Source organism: Pseudorasbora parva, chromosome 13 (genome assembly GCF_024679245.1).
Source record: "Pseudorasbora parva isolate DD20220531a chromosome 13, ASM2467924v1, whole genome shotgun sequence".
NCBI classification, from domain to species: Eukaryota; Metazoa; Chordata; class Actinopteri; order Cypriniformes; family Gobionidae; genus Pseudorasbora; species Pseudorasbora parva.
In genome coordinates, this window is record NC_090184.1 from 26,577,263 (window position 1) to 26,592,960 (window position 15,698).

At 38.1% G+C, this 15,698-nt stretch overlaps 1 protein-coding gene across 1 annotated transcript in view; it reads left to right on the top strand.

Moving 5' to 3' along the window:
* Window positions 1–2,883: 2,883 nt before the first annotated feature.
* Window positions 2,884–15,698, top strand: part of cttnbp2nlb (CTTNBP2 N-terminal like b) — a 40,781-nt gene continuing 27,966 nt past the window's right edge. Inside the window, exon 1 of the mRNA XM_067413644.1 lies at window positions 2,884–3,004. Coding sequence (XP_067269745.1) covers window positions 2,999–3,004 — 6 coding nt within the window. The 5' untranslated portion in view covers window positions 2,884–2,998. The remainder of the gene's footprint in view (window positions 3,005–15,698) is intronic.

The window sequence follows — 15,698 nt, forward strand, 5'->3', positions numbered from 1 at the left end:
TTGAGACATTCAGATGGTAGAGTCAGACCATGGATCCATCATGCCTTGTTACCACTGTGCAGGCTGGTGGTGGTGGTGTAATGGTGTGGGGGATGTTTTCTTGGCACACTTTAGGCCCCTTAGTGCCAATTGGGCATTGTTTAAATGACACGGCCTACCTGAGCATTGTTTCTGACCATGTCCATCCCTTTATGACCACCATGTACCCATCCTCTGATGGCTACTTCCAGCAGGATAATGCACCATGTCACAAAGCTTGAATAATTTCAAATTGGTTTCTTGAACATGACTATGAGTTTACTGTACTAAAATGGCCCCCACCGTCACCAGATCTCAACCCAATAGAGCATATTTGAGATGTGGTGGAACGGGAGCTTGGTGCCCTGGATGTGCATCCCGCAAATCTCCATCAACTGCAAGATGCTATCCTATTAATATGGGTCAAAATTTCAAAAGAATGCTTTCAGCAACTTGTTGAATCCATGCCACGTAGAATTAAAGGTGCCCTAGAATGAAAAATTGAATTAACCTTGCCATAGTGAAATAATACCATAGTTCAGTACATGGACATACTGTGAGTCTTAAACACCATTGCCTCCTACTTCTTATGTAATTCTCGTGCATGAAAAACACCACGGAAAAATAGGCGAATCTCAACATAACACCAACTGTAACGCAATCGCTAGGATCATTAATATGTATGCCCCCAACATTTGCATATGTCCGAACATGTTTATTGTCAGGCGGAACTGCGCAGCTGAATAAGCAGGTAAACAAGCGTCACGCAAGGATAGCGAAAACGGCAGCTCATGGACACAATGTCATGTTCCAGGCTGTGCAAGGGACGGGAGGACTTTTCATACCCTTCCTACAGATAAAAATATGTCAACAGTCATGGTTGGTGTTTATTATAATCGGATACCGCAACAATTTAATTCAAAATCGTTTGTTTGCTCGGCCCATTTCACCATGGACAGTTTTTCTAACCTGGGACAATATCAAGCAAGCTTCGCTCAGCGTCTAAAACTGAACAAAAGGCCAATTCCAACTATATTCCTGCAAGCAGTAAGTAGTGATTTATCCACTAATTGACTGTTTAAACAATTTCTGATTAAATTGAAAGTTTATTAGAGAGACAGCATTGTTTAGATAACGCAAGATGCTAGTACAGTAACAATAGAAAACTCCAAGTACCATACACAACTAAATAGTGTGTCTAATGACAAAGGTTAATATTATCTTGTATTACAAAATACAACCGTAGATATGTATGTCATACTACGTTAGTTTAGTTGCTTACAGATCGCTCACTTGATCCTTCTAGCAAACGTCACCTTCTCCACCATGTAAGTTAAAATGATAGTCATTTGACAAGGCTTCCATTCATATTGTAAAAAATATATATTTATATTTTTGAGAACTGAAGTATGATGTTTTTGCATGCTTGTATTTCAGAGTACATCACAGTCACTGCGTAGCCTACATTGTGACTAATGTTACATTAACATATAGTTAACGAAAAAAGACAAGTCTAAAATGTAGTTTTAGCAAAAAGCAGAGCGTTTGTGCTTGCGATTGCCAGATAATTTAAATCCCCCAATCAGAGCTTTTCCGGTGTTTTACCTAAATGTGCAATCTGGCAACCATATGCTCTCTCTCTCTCTCTCTCTCTCTCTCTCTCTCTCTCTCTCTCTCTCTCTCTCTCTCTCTCTCTCTCTCTCTCTCTCTCTCTCTCTCTCTCGCAGATGATCTGAAAACACCAATAAACAAGTAAACTGCATTTTATCAAACTCCGTTTGAGATTTTCTGCTTAAAGTGTTATTCAGTCAGTCTGTGTTCTGTCAGGACTCAGGAGCTGTTTCGCTGAACAACTGAACTTGTTGTGTGAGCTGCTGAAATAAGCCAATCAGAGCAGAGCTCAACATTAATATTCATGACCCTTTTAAATAAGGCAAAAACAGAGCATTACATCCTAGGGACAATTTCTAGGGTTGTAAATGGACCTGTAAAACTGTATCTGGACAATTTTTGCCCTTAAATAAGCCACATACCCTCTATTTAGATATCAGAGAACAATTTAACATATTGTTTTATCTCATTCTAGGGCACCTTTAAGGCAGTTCTGAAGGCGAAAGGGGGTCAAACACAGTATGGTTTTCCTAATAAACATTTAGGTGAGTATATAAGCTTGTACATACCACATACGAGGTCAGAGCTCCTCCACAGACATTTCAAATGTAAAGTATATACTTAATGACGGACGGTCCTTGGAGTTATCCCATCAGTGATTTTTCAAAAATACTTTTTTCCCCCTGCCATTTGATGTGTATTTTCTCTTTGTGTCCATGAGGGGGCGACAGAGATGAGGTTAAGGGGGGCTCATTGACACTGACTGAAATTCAAATAAAGGCGCATTTATCAGCTCACCTTTGCCATGCCATTAGACAGCACTTCATAGCATTAGAAACACACCCGATTACATTAGAGTAATAGGTAGGCTACAGTAGAGTAATACTACTGGGACAAATAAATGTAGGCTTTTACATATAATATCTTTATCAATAATGCTTTTGTAAATGTCTAAAATCCTGCAATTAATATTTCATGACTGTCTAAGAAAAAAAAATCTTCACAGAGAGGTAATGTACTCATGGATATCGATGCAAAAATACAATAAAGTGTATCGTGAATTACGGGAAACTGACATTTGAACAGTAACGTGGTCAAAAAAAACTACAATAAACTGCATGTAAAACAAACAACCGTAGACAAAGACACTGAACCGACGCTTACAGAGCTCCTCCCCCCGAAGCATAATATCCAATCCAAACGGAGCATTCGGGATAGTTGTCTCCGCCTATTGGCTGAAAGATCTGTCATTGACAGCGGTCCATATTTTCGGCCGGGACAGTAACACGGCCAGCAGTGAAAGTGAGAAATAACTCTTTAAACTGGGATAATTGTGATCTCGAGGACTGATGAGCGAACAAAAACACATATGAAGGTAATACAATTAATATTTCTGGAATTATGACTCATTGGGGAAACGATAGAGGGTGTGAATGTGATCTTTAGGGCTTGCTGGTGTGGATGAGTGAGTCTCATATCCCAGGATAGATTTCCAATACATTATCTCGCTATTATTATGACTTATGAACATCGGTTTTAAATGATACACATTATTTCTGCGGCACACAGTGTTCATTTAAACGCATGCACGCAAATATGGTCTCAAACAGATTTGTTTCTTTTTATGAATTTGGATATAAATAGAAAATTAGTTGTATGATCTTTATAGTAGCCAATGTCCATTAATGCTAAGTAACACAATGTTACAAAAAGTCTTTTATCCATGTTTCTCTTTGTCCCAGTCTGATGTCACACGTCTGATCATTGGCGCTTCAAATGTTTGAGAAGTGCAGTGATTGCTTGTTCAGTTTGTGAAATGGTCCATATGTCCAGGGTGATTTTTTTTTTTAAACCCTGAAAGGAAGCTTTGTGTCCCGCTGGAAATCTGATATTCACCGAAGCAGTGTTTTTTGCTGAACAGTGCTTGGATTTATGGCTCTTATTCATAATCACACAGCTTATAAAAGATTAACTACACACACTGATTGTTGAGACATGGGACAAAACCCCACCTGCCATTATTTTCCAAAACAGCTAATATATATATATATATATATATATATATATATATATATATATATATATATATATATATATATATATATATATATATATATATATATATATATATTACAATAAATAGCTAAATATGTATATTTGTAGGCCTTTAACTAGATACATGCTATAAAAAACAGATTTCACACTGTCAGATATGAAAACATTTGTAAACTTGTGCAGATTCTCAATATTTATCCTCGTTCCATATTTCATCTGCTATGAGTTCAAGCTCACAGCATGGTGACTTCTAGGTTTTTTCTACATTTAATGTTTTATCGTTACATTTTAAGCAGTTGTTTTGAAAATGTCTGTCAATCTGTTCTTTCACAATTGTGAAGAAATTGTTTGTGCTTTAATGTAACTCATTAAAGTTATTATAAATGCCTAAACACCAGAAAAAAAATTAATAATTCAAATTTAAAATAAATATTGGACTCATTATTCCTGTATTGGATAGTGTTTGTGCTTGATTCTTAATTTTATTCTTTCATGTTTATGTTTTCTGTCACAGTATACTAAAGGGTATACACAGTATACACAGTATACAGTATACATTTTTTCACCCAAAAATGAAAATTCTGTCATCATTTACTCTCCCTCAGGTTGTTCCAAACCTGCATGAATTTCTTTCTTCTGCTGGAGGAAGATATTTGGAAGAATGTTTGCATATAAGCAGATTTTGAGCCCCATTGACTACTATAGTATTTTTTTCCCTACTATGGTAGTCAATGGGGTAGTCAAAGATCGGCTTATATACAAACATTCTTCCAAATATCTTCCTTTGTGTTCAGCAGAAGAAAGAAATTCATGCAGGTTTGGAACAACTTGAGGGAGAGTAAATGATGACAGAAATGTCATTTTTGGGTGAACTAACCCTTAATAAAATATCTTTAAATTTGATGTTTGTAGTAATTTGTTGCAATCAAATACATTTAGACCCTTTTAGTGAAATGTTACTCTGAATGTGATCTCTCAGTGTACTATTTTATGCTCTTTTGAATCAAACAAGCAGTGATTTTAGAGAGCAGAGATGTGAGTGCTTGTCAGTGGGTGAAGAGCAAAAATGTGGTTCAGCCTGTATGCGGTGAAATGCTCTGTTTTGGCTGGCATGTCAGAATCAGTCACTTGAGAGCTTGGTTGAAGACATTCTCTTGGGTCAGACGTAATTACACCAAAGAAGAGTGCGCCTCGTTTTGCAGATTCTCCTGTAGGCCTAATGTTAATGGACAGTTTTCCTTCAGTTTCAGTTTGTTGGGATTTTGGTCTTCAGTAGCTGTATAAAACTGGAACAACAAAAATCTCAGCAAATGACAAGAAGCTGAAAAAATATCTTAAGCAATGATGTCAGTGGCACAGAAGATGTGGTTTGCCACCTTAGTAACCACTGATTGGTTTGTTTGAGTCCCACTCTATACAAATTTAGTTCAGGACCGCAAATCTACAGCTATGAGGAAGTTTCGCTGTGTGAAAATCAAAGCGTTTCAGTCCAGTCTGACTCCTTAGCCTGGGGAAAGGGTTGAGTTTAGGGTTTAGGATATAGTGACCTCATTAGAGCAGGGTGAACGGGTCAGGTTAACGTGCCAAATCACTCCATGCTGCTTACACAATAGTTCCCCATCTGAAATCATTTGGCATGGTGTTATTTTGTTACTGCTTCAGAACTAGAGTCTTGAATTAGCAAGTCGTTAATAAGACGTAGCGGTGACAGGGAGAAGCAGATGCTGGATCAGCTGTTAATATAGTGGGGATGTATTAGAATGCGTTACAGTCTCGTCTTGAGTGTCTTTCAGTTAATATTTGATTAATGTGTGTGGGGGGTGTGAATTCCTGGAATTCCTTTCGGTCTCTGTAATCCATATAGTGTTTCTCAATTTCCCGCTCTCACACTCTCTGTGGCTGTGTAGTTTTAGTGTTGTTTTTTCCCCACATAATGGCTTTATTGGGCTTGTGCAGGTTTAACGCGGGGTTACAGCATCAGAGAGGTGCCGTGAACCACACTCCCATCTGACACATGTCCCGCTCCCTCATTACGAATAATGATTCATCTGGCTGTGGTCTAATGTTTCTTTTAAGGCTTGCCCTCAGCATCTGTGGGTTAAGTCTGAGGTTTAGTGAGTTGTCAGTGAGATGAGAAAAAGGTCTAGGTCTGTCTTCCTACCTATTATATAAGAGGTGCTTTAAAGGAATAGTTCAACCAAAAACAATAATTATGTCAATAACTAATCATCATTATGTCTTTCCAAATTTGTGGAACTTTCTTTCCTCTGTGGAACATTTAGGTAGAGTGCTAACTAGTCTTTATCACCTCTTTTCCAAGGAATTGTAGCAATGAAGTTTTCAAGCATTAAAAAGAAGCAAACGCACCATTAAAGTATCTTGAAAATGGTCCTAACCTTTTTTAGTCATATGTCTTTTCATAGTTCACAGAACTGGTCCAAATGATTTCTTCATGAATCAGACTGCTCTATTTCCTGAGAATAGAGTAATGAGTTACATTCAGTCCCTACCTCACAATTGATCACTTTTATCATGCTTTTGTGGTATTTTTTATATTTTAAACTTTTAAGGTGCGATCATGATCACATTAGCAAAAAAGTAAATTTGCACATTGTGAATCGTGTAGAAATGCTTGAAGAACAGCTCAAACAGAAGTAACTTTCAAACCAAGCAGCAGTTGCTCAACGTGCCAATTTCGTGTAACCAACTTTTGGGGCTTTTTTTTTCCGGCCTCATTTGAAACTCTCAATCACATGGATTCCTATTGAAATAATTGGATTTCAAAATAACTGATTTTTCAATGGTAACTTTGATTGCACTAAAGTTCCTTTAAGACGAGTCTTTTCACAGGGCGGCCATCTTTACAAAGTCTCTCTGGCATGCAAGTGTGGCTCCTATCCATCTGAATGGGGAAACATCAAATTCTTCAAAACTGTTCGCCAACCTTACGATTAAATTTCACTAATGAAATCTGACAACAACTGTCTCATACATTTTGTTTCTTAATGCTCGAATCATGAATTTTTCAGCCTGGAAAAAGCTGATGAGCATGCGCAGTCCGAAGCGTGCATCTTAGAGCACTGCTTGATTCTATAGCAGCCAGAGATTCTAACAGCAGCTGCAGTAACGCATTCATTTTACCAATCAACGATTGTCTCTTTGATTTAGAAGGCGGGGCTTATTCGCCATATTGGGCATTGCACATTGTCCCGTTCATAAGTAATGCAAATTGCATCTTTATATATATATATATATATATATATATATATATATATATATATATATATATATATATATATATATTAGGCCCGGGACTCGATTAAAAAAATTAATCTAATTAATTAGAGGCTTTGTAATTAATTAATCGAAATTAATCGCATTTTAATTGCATATAAATATTTGACCTGAGAACAATGAGAAGTAATTTTTCACATGTATTTTTAGTATACCATTGAATAATGACTGAATACATAAGCTTAATCAACAAAATATTGTTTATTTATTTCAGTCCAGCAGACCAGCGCAATGTTTGCCATTAAGTTTAGCAAAAGCATATTTGTGATATTTGAGGCTCGATGTGCTGCGGTGATACCCAAATTCCTTGTTGTATAGCTTGCACACAACCGTGCTCTTGTCGACGCTTCCATTCTTTCGTTTTTTAAAACAAAATTTCCCATCCACGGGGCCAAGCAAAGCGGTCTCATCAGCTTCTTCGTTCATGTTCACTCATGCCCTGCGTCTCGATCAGCTCCCTAGTTCACTAGTCAGGGCACTGATCAGGACATAAGTCAATGGGCTGACTCCCTGATCAGTGCCCTGACTACTGAACTAGGGAGCTGATTGAGACATGGTTTGTTGTTGTCATGATTCCGGAGCGAGCGCTAATTGGTGTTCCTGTATAATCGGTCCGTCGAAACTCATTCATTGAAAAACGTTCCGCGGTGCAAAAATAAGTGTGGTTAATTTTTTTTTTTTTGCGTAATTAATTAACGCGTTAAAGTCACGTAATTAATTAATCTTAATTAACGCGTTAAAGTCCCGGCCCTAATATATATATATATAGTCTTTGAGCGCACTCATAAGGCCAGGCCATCCTTAAAAATATTCTTGTTTGCCGTAACCCGACCGACCCTGTCAATTTAGGGCCGACTCAATTTTTTATTTTTTTTCCCTTTTAGTCCGACCGACTTGCCGGTTGTAAATTGGCTTTAAGACCGACCAATTTCTTTTTTTACTTTTCAAACAACTAATACAACAGTAATAAAATAATATGAATTATATTTTAGTAAGTATTATAAATGTATAAATTGCCTGGGCCATACAAACGAAGGCTACGTTCTTTCGTTTATAGAAAAACCCGTGACGTCATCTATGTTTACACTATGGTTAACGGATGTCACACTATGGCCTGCACGTGCGTTCGTTTCGGCTCGGCTCATACTCTCATTCACTGTGATGTTAGACTGTTAAAGCCCTGTCGGAGATTTCGCCGCATTGTGTGACAGGAGTCAGGACCATGGACACGTTACACACACCAGGCAAGTGCACTGCAGAGGGGAGGGCTTTAAGCTTTTACTTTGCGGAGGGGCAAATGAATCAAAAGTGCCCCTCTCAACATTTATCATTACTATATTGTGGCGAATAAAACAACGTTTTATTATAACAACGTGTACAAAACAGTAACAAATGGCGGAAAAGCCGTTTATCTTGTCTCTGTCAGTCTGAAATGTCGTTGTCATAACGCGTTGCTATGGGTAGCGGGTGTTCTGCTCGACCCCAGCGCGTGGTGGGAGCGGCGGCACTGGTTGTAACTTGAAAAATAATGCTTTATGTATGGTTCTGTCGATGGATACACGTGCACTACAACAGCGATAATAAAAGAAAACGTGGGCAAAACGGTCTATCTTTGTAAACTGTGTTCAATGCATGCGAGTGCTGCCGTATGACCAGTCATTTTCGCCATCATCACTCAGTATATTCGCCAGAAGACGCGAATGAGAACCCTCTGCAGTGAGAGAAGATCTGTCTCTGTGCGCAGCGCGCGCACGTCTCACAGCGCGCAAATATTGAGTTCTTTCAAGTCTTGCGTTTGAACGGATAAACTCACACAAAAAGTATGTCAACATGTCGATCTTGATGAGTATCCATCAGACAGTCTGTATATGCCTTAAGAGAACTTTATACAGTTGAGAAAGACGATGCATATCTCTGTATTAGGTCTTAAAGGGGCAGTAGCCTTTACTGCTGTCTGTCAAACAAAAGATAAGGACTCACTCACTGCTCTTGATTGAATAGCTGGTTATAGCTACTTAATTAATTGAATTCATAAAAACAACTTTTTGCTTTTTAATATTCAAATGCACTAGTCTATATCACCAGATGCGTTGGTCTGGCAAGAAGTGCAAGCCACTCCAGAGACACAGATAGTTGCGTGTTCTGAGTTAACACAATCGAGCGTAAAAATAAGAAACATATCACGGGAAAATACTAAAACGGGAAGACAGCGGGAAAAGAGCTAAAATACGTGAGAAACCCGGAAAAAAAGGGAGGGTTGACAGCTTTGAGTCAATGACAGCTAGCTGGTGGTTGGACCCTTTTCTTAAAGAATGCACCTGAAATTTATGCAATAAACATGTTTTTGACAAATATTTCAATTTGTTTGTTGTCTATATAGCCTGCAATTAGCCTACACGCCCGAAGGCACGGCTTGAAGACCCAGTCAGTGATGTCACGATATGCCAATTTGTTTAAATTCATACCTACGTAATCACCATCACCAAAAATGTACATTTTTTTTTGTATTAAAATTTGAAAAAAAAAAATATAGACCTACCTACCGACCCTTTTTTTTAAAAAAAATTACTGTTACTGCAAACCAAAATATTTTTAAGGATGGGGCCATCCTTAAAAATATTTTGGTTTGCAGTAACAGTACATTTTTTTAAAAAAAGGGTCGGTAGGTAGGTCTATATTTTTTTTTTTAAATTTTAATACAAAAAAAAAAGTTAATTTTTGGTGATGGTGATTACGTAGGTATGAATTTAAACAAATTGGCATATCGTGACATCACTGACTGGGTCTTCAAGCCGTGCCTTCGGGCGTGTAGGCTAATTGCAGGCTATATAGACAACAAACAAATTGAAATATTTGTCAAAAACATGTTTATTGCATAAATTTCAGGTGCATTCTTTAAGAAAAGGGTCCAACCACCAGCTAGCTGTCATTGACTCAAAGCTGTCAACCCTCCCTTTTTTTCCGGGTTTCTCACGTATTTTAGCTCTTTTCCCGCTGTCTTCCCGTTTTAGTATTTTCCCGTGATATGTTTCTTATTTTTACGCTCGATTGTGTTAACTCAGAACACGCAACTATCTGTGTCTCTGGAGTGGCTTGCACTTCTTGCCAGACCAACGCATCTGGTGATATAGACTAGTGCATTTGAATATTAAAAAGCAAAAAGTTGTTTTTATGAATTCAATTAATTAAGTAGCTATAACCAGCTATTCAATCAAGAGCAGTGAGTGAGTCCTTATCTTTTGTTTGACAGACAGCAGTAAAGGCTACTGCCCCTTTAAGACCTAATACAGAGATATGCATCGTCTTTCTCAACTGTATAAAGTTCTCTAAAGGGATATAGACTGTCTGATGGATACTCATCAAGATCGACATGTTGACATACTTTTTGTGTGAGTTTATCCGTTCAAACGCAAGACTTGAAAGAACTCAATATTTGCGCGCTGCGAGACGTGCGCGCGCTGCGCACAGAGACAGATCTTCTCTCACTGCAGAGGGTTCTCATTCGCGTCTTCTGGCGAATATACTGAGTGATGATGGCGAAAATGACTGGTCATACGGCAGCACTCGCATGCATTGAACACGGTTTACAAATATAGACCGTTTTGCCCATGTTTTCTTTTATTATCGCTGTTGTAGTGCACGTGTATCCATCGACAGAACCATACATAAAGCATTATTTTTCAAGTTACAACTAGTGCCGCCGCTCCCACCACGCGCTGGGGTCGAGCAGAACACCCGCTACCCATAGCAACGCGTTATGACAACGACATTTCAGACTGACAGAGACAAGATAAACGGCTTTTCCGCCATTTGTTACTGTTTTGTACACGTTGTTATATTAATTATAATTCAAAATCTGTTTTATTCGCCACAATATAGTAATGATAAATGTTGAGAGCGGCACTTTTGATTCATTTTCAAAAAGGGCAGGGGCTCAAACTAAGCCCTCCCTTCTGCAGTGCACTTGCCTGGTGTGTGTAACGTGTCCATGGTCCTGACTCCTGTCACACAATGCGGCGAAATCTCCGACAGGGCTTTAACAGTCTAACGTTACAGTGAATGAGAGTATGAGCCGAGCCGAAACGAACGCACGTGCAGGCCATAGTGTGACATCCCGTTAACCATAGTGTAAACATAGATGACGTCACGGGTTTTTCTATAAACGAAAGAACGTAGCCTTCGTTTGTATGGCCCAGGCAATTTATACATTTATAATACTTACTAAAATATAATTCATATTATTTTATTACTGTTGTATTAGTTGTTTGAAAAGTAAAAAAAGAAATTGGTCGGTCTTAAAGCCAATTTACAACCGGCAAGTCGGTCGGACTAAAAGGAAAAAAATAAAAATAATTGAGTCGGCCCTAAATTGACAGGGTCGGTCGGGTTACGGCAAACAAGAATATTTTTAAGGATGGCCTAATTGCATGGAAAACAAGGAAAAGAGAATATGAAAAAACAATGACAGATTTTTTGGGTTGAACTATCCTTTAAAGGTCCTGTTCTTCACGATCCCATGTTTCAAACTTTAGTTAGTGTGAAATGTTGCTGTTAGAGCATAAATAATACCTGTAAAATTATAAAGCTCAAAGTTCAATGCCAAGCGAGATATTTTATTTAACAGAAGTTCCCTTTCAAAGCCTACAGCGAACGGCCGGTTTGGACTACAGCAGGAAGTGCAGGGATGCAATGACGTCACTAGAACCATTTGTTGACTAACCCTCCGCCCACAAGTACACGCAAAAAAGGGGGCGTGGTCTTGTTGCTCCCCTACGTGAAGAAGAGCGCACACTGAGCGCTTGCATCTCCCCGTTATGGTAAGAGGCGGGACCTTTCCGGGCAAAGTGCGCTAAGCTGCTGTCCAATCACAACACGGGAAGCACTGGCCCAATCAGAACTCGTAACGTGTTTCTGAAGGAGGGACTTCATAGAACAAGGAAATCATCAGGCCGTTTTTAGGACAGAGAAAACAGCGCTGTACAGATAAGTAAATTGTGTGAAAAATACTGTTTTTTTACACGCGAAACATGAGCTCATGTTATATTGCACATTGTAAACACAATCAAGGCTTCAAAAACACGTAAAAAAGGGGGACCTTTAAATGACACACAATTGTATATCAGTTGTCTGTCAGGAGATCATATTTGTCACTTCACAATTTGTGTGTGAATGTTGTAGTGAAATGAGAACTAAAAGTTTCTGTGGATAGATTTTTGTCATCAGAGCCAGTAACTTTCTATGTCTCTCTCACACACTCACTTGCTCCCTCATAGCTTTATTATTCTCAGTGAAACATTATACTGTTAAATAGCCTTGTTTTTTCATGGCAACTGTTACTAATTTCACATCGTCATTATTGGTGTACTTGCAGTATTCAATTTGTAACTGAATCAAGGTCAGTCTGTGGCTCATTGTTGCTGTGCCCAGAATTTTTTCATTGAATCTAATTCACAAGACTGGCCTAAATAATTTGTTCGCATATCAGACTTCTCTGGTTCTCATGAATAAAGTAATGGCTTACATTTCAGTCTGCTTTCAGTATGTCAGATCTTGGCTGTCATGAGTTGTAGCTGAAATTACTCCTCTCTCCTTTTCCTGATTTCTGTCGTTTAGAGTTAAGTTTCCTTTTTCTGGAATGCAGTTCTTGGTTAAATTCTTGGTATTTGTATAATTGCTATTTACAGCCTAGTGTAGGACAGAGTTTCTTTAGAGAGAAAAAAATATTTGTGTTGACCAAATTTTGAAATGTAGTGCTTAGGCCTGCACGATATTGGAACAAAATTACATTGCAATATTTTTTCCCCCAACGATATATATTGCGATATTGAGAGCCATCAATCCAGGCTAAAGTCAATAATTACCATTCCGTGATATTAATAATTTCACTAATAAGCAAGCTTCATTACAAGTGACAAAAAGAAATGTTGGAAAGTATGTGTAAACATGAAACTAAACCTCCAGTAGGTAGCAGCAGGTAACCGTCTTAATGAGTGAGTCACTGAGTCGTTCATTCAAACGATTCATTGGAACGCTGAATCGTTCACACTTGTTGCTATGAGTTAGACGTTATGGGTCTGCTGTGAACGATTTTCACTGCTGAAATAGAACAAAAACACTAAATATTGTATCTAAAATGTAAGTGACTAAGTGATTGTTAATTAGTTGTTTATGGAGCTGTCATATGAAATCAGTCTCATTTTCAGTCGTGATGGTATTCAGGAAAACGCTCAAGTGTTGTGATTTCTCCTCGAGAGGCTGCACGAGCGTCAACAGCGCGACCTTATTATCATCAGTTCATTATTATCCACAATCGATCGCCACTTACACTAAATAAATGCACAAACATTCTTGCATTTTGGTGATTCGCTAGTTATTTTTTTGTTTTAATCCAGCTCTTGTCCGTCAGTCAAGTAAAATTCTCTTTCACTTGTCCCTTCAAAACACCCACATGTCCTGGACAAACGTTAATGTCGAGCACTGCTTTGTATTCATTGTAAAGAGCTTTGTGGTGCCGTTTTAAGTGATCAGACAAATTGGTGGTGTTTTCTTGTTTTGTGGCCACAAGACACTCCATGCAAAGTACCTCTTTTTGTTCAACATCCTCCTTTATGTAGCCAAAATAGTCCCAAAAAGATGATTTCTGGTACGAACCTTTTTTTTCCTCTTCGGATCCTCTTTATCGCGCATTTTAGCAGTGAATGTTTGGCCGTGAGCGGTAAGCAGCGGCACAGCGAACCAATCACTGTGCAGGCATGAGGAACGTGCATGTCACTCCAGCAACAAACTCGTGTTTACTGTGTGCTTCCTTAATACACCATGGGCTACTACCATAGACCATAAAAAAATACTACTACCCTTCACATCGCATGTTCTGGCGATGTGACTATCGCACACACGCACATCGCGATGTCGATGTTAAAACAGAATATCGTTCAGCCCTAGTAGTGCTCCAATGTTGGGTACCTTAATAATAATATATACATTCATTCATTTACATGGATCAGTCGTCCTGGTCCCTTTGCAGAAAAACAGCCCAAAAGCACGATGTTTCCACCCCCATGCTTTACAGAAGGTATGGTGCAACTCAGCATTCTTTCTTCTCCAAACACGACATGTTGAGTTTTTACCAAAAAGTTCTATTTTGGTTTCATATGACCATTCATATCTCCCAATACTCTTCTGTATCATCCAAATGCTCTCTAGCAAACTTCAGACAGGCCCGGACATGTCTTGGCTTAAGCAGGGGGACATGTCTGGCACTGCAGAATTTGAGTCCCTGGCAGCGTAGTGTGTTACTGATGGTAGCCTTTGTTATTTTGGTCCCAGCTCTCTGCAGGTCATTCACTAGGTCCCCCGTGTGGTTCTGGGATTTTTTCTCACCGTTCTTGTGATCATTTTGACCCCACGACGAGTTTAAACAGGTGCCATTGATACAGGCAACAAGTGGAGCCTCTTAAATAATAAGTTACAGGTCTGTGAGAAATCTAGAAATCTAGCTTTTTGTAGGTAACCAAATACTTATTTTCCACCATAATTTGCAAATAAATTCTTTAAAAATCAGACAATATGATTTTCTCATAGTTGAAGTGTACCTTTGATGAAAATTACAGGCCTTATATATATATATATATATATATATATATATATATATATATATATATATATATATATATATATATATATATATATATATATATATATATGGGTGAAATGACATCTGATTGTTATCTCAGCGTTTCAATCCTCCCTTGCCATAACTGTGTTTGTTAAACTCTCACACAAACAATATAAGTGTGGTTTGTACAGGTTCTCTTGAGAGGAAATGAATGAAGGAAGGATGCACTTGATATCTGCACTGATAGTGTTTTAACCGGATGCAGCATGAGGGTCTGTATCCTATTCAGATTGAATAAATGTACTAAATAAAGGGTTAACTGTGTATTAATTCCCATGCGATTTTGTGTAGATATTTATCAAAGCATCAGTCAGTGATGTCATAAAAATAAACATGCAACTCTTAAGCAAACAACTGAGTTTCTGTATCCGTGGTTTAACACAAATACTAGGTATGGCCATATTGAAGCATTGTGTAATCAGACACACACAAACACACTCCAGCGGGATCACCTCGGGTGGTAATACTGCACGAGTCATAAAGATGCATTCCAGATTTAACACGCACATTCTGTTTCTACAAATGGCCCACATCCACTGTGTGTGTAATGTCTGGATGACATCATTGCCCTGAGATTATATTAAGTCTGGTCAAGCTGTTTGATTTTATATTTAATAGGAAAAAATTACATGCTTGTTGCGGTTGTCCTAGTAACACGTTGACGTGTGGCCACATTGAATCATATCAGGAAGTGATCTCATTAAATTGTCTTAGGGAAAAAACAGACAACCACCTTTACTTGGGACTCAGATCTAGGTTCTTGAATCAAGTACAGGTCCTTCTCAAAAAATTAGCATAGTGTGATAAAGTTCATTACTTTCCATAATGTAATGATAAAAATTTAACTTTAATATATTTTAGATTCATTGCACACCAACTGAAATATTTCAGGTCTTTAATGGTTTTAATACTGATGATTTTGGCATACAGCTCATGAAAACACAAAATCTCACAAAAAAATTGCATATTTCATCCGACCAATAAAAGAAAAGTGTTTTTAATACAAAAAAAGTCAACCTTCAAATAATTATGTTCAGTTATGCAC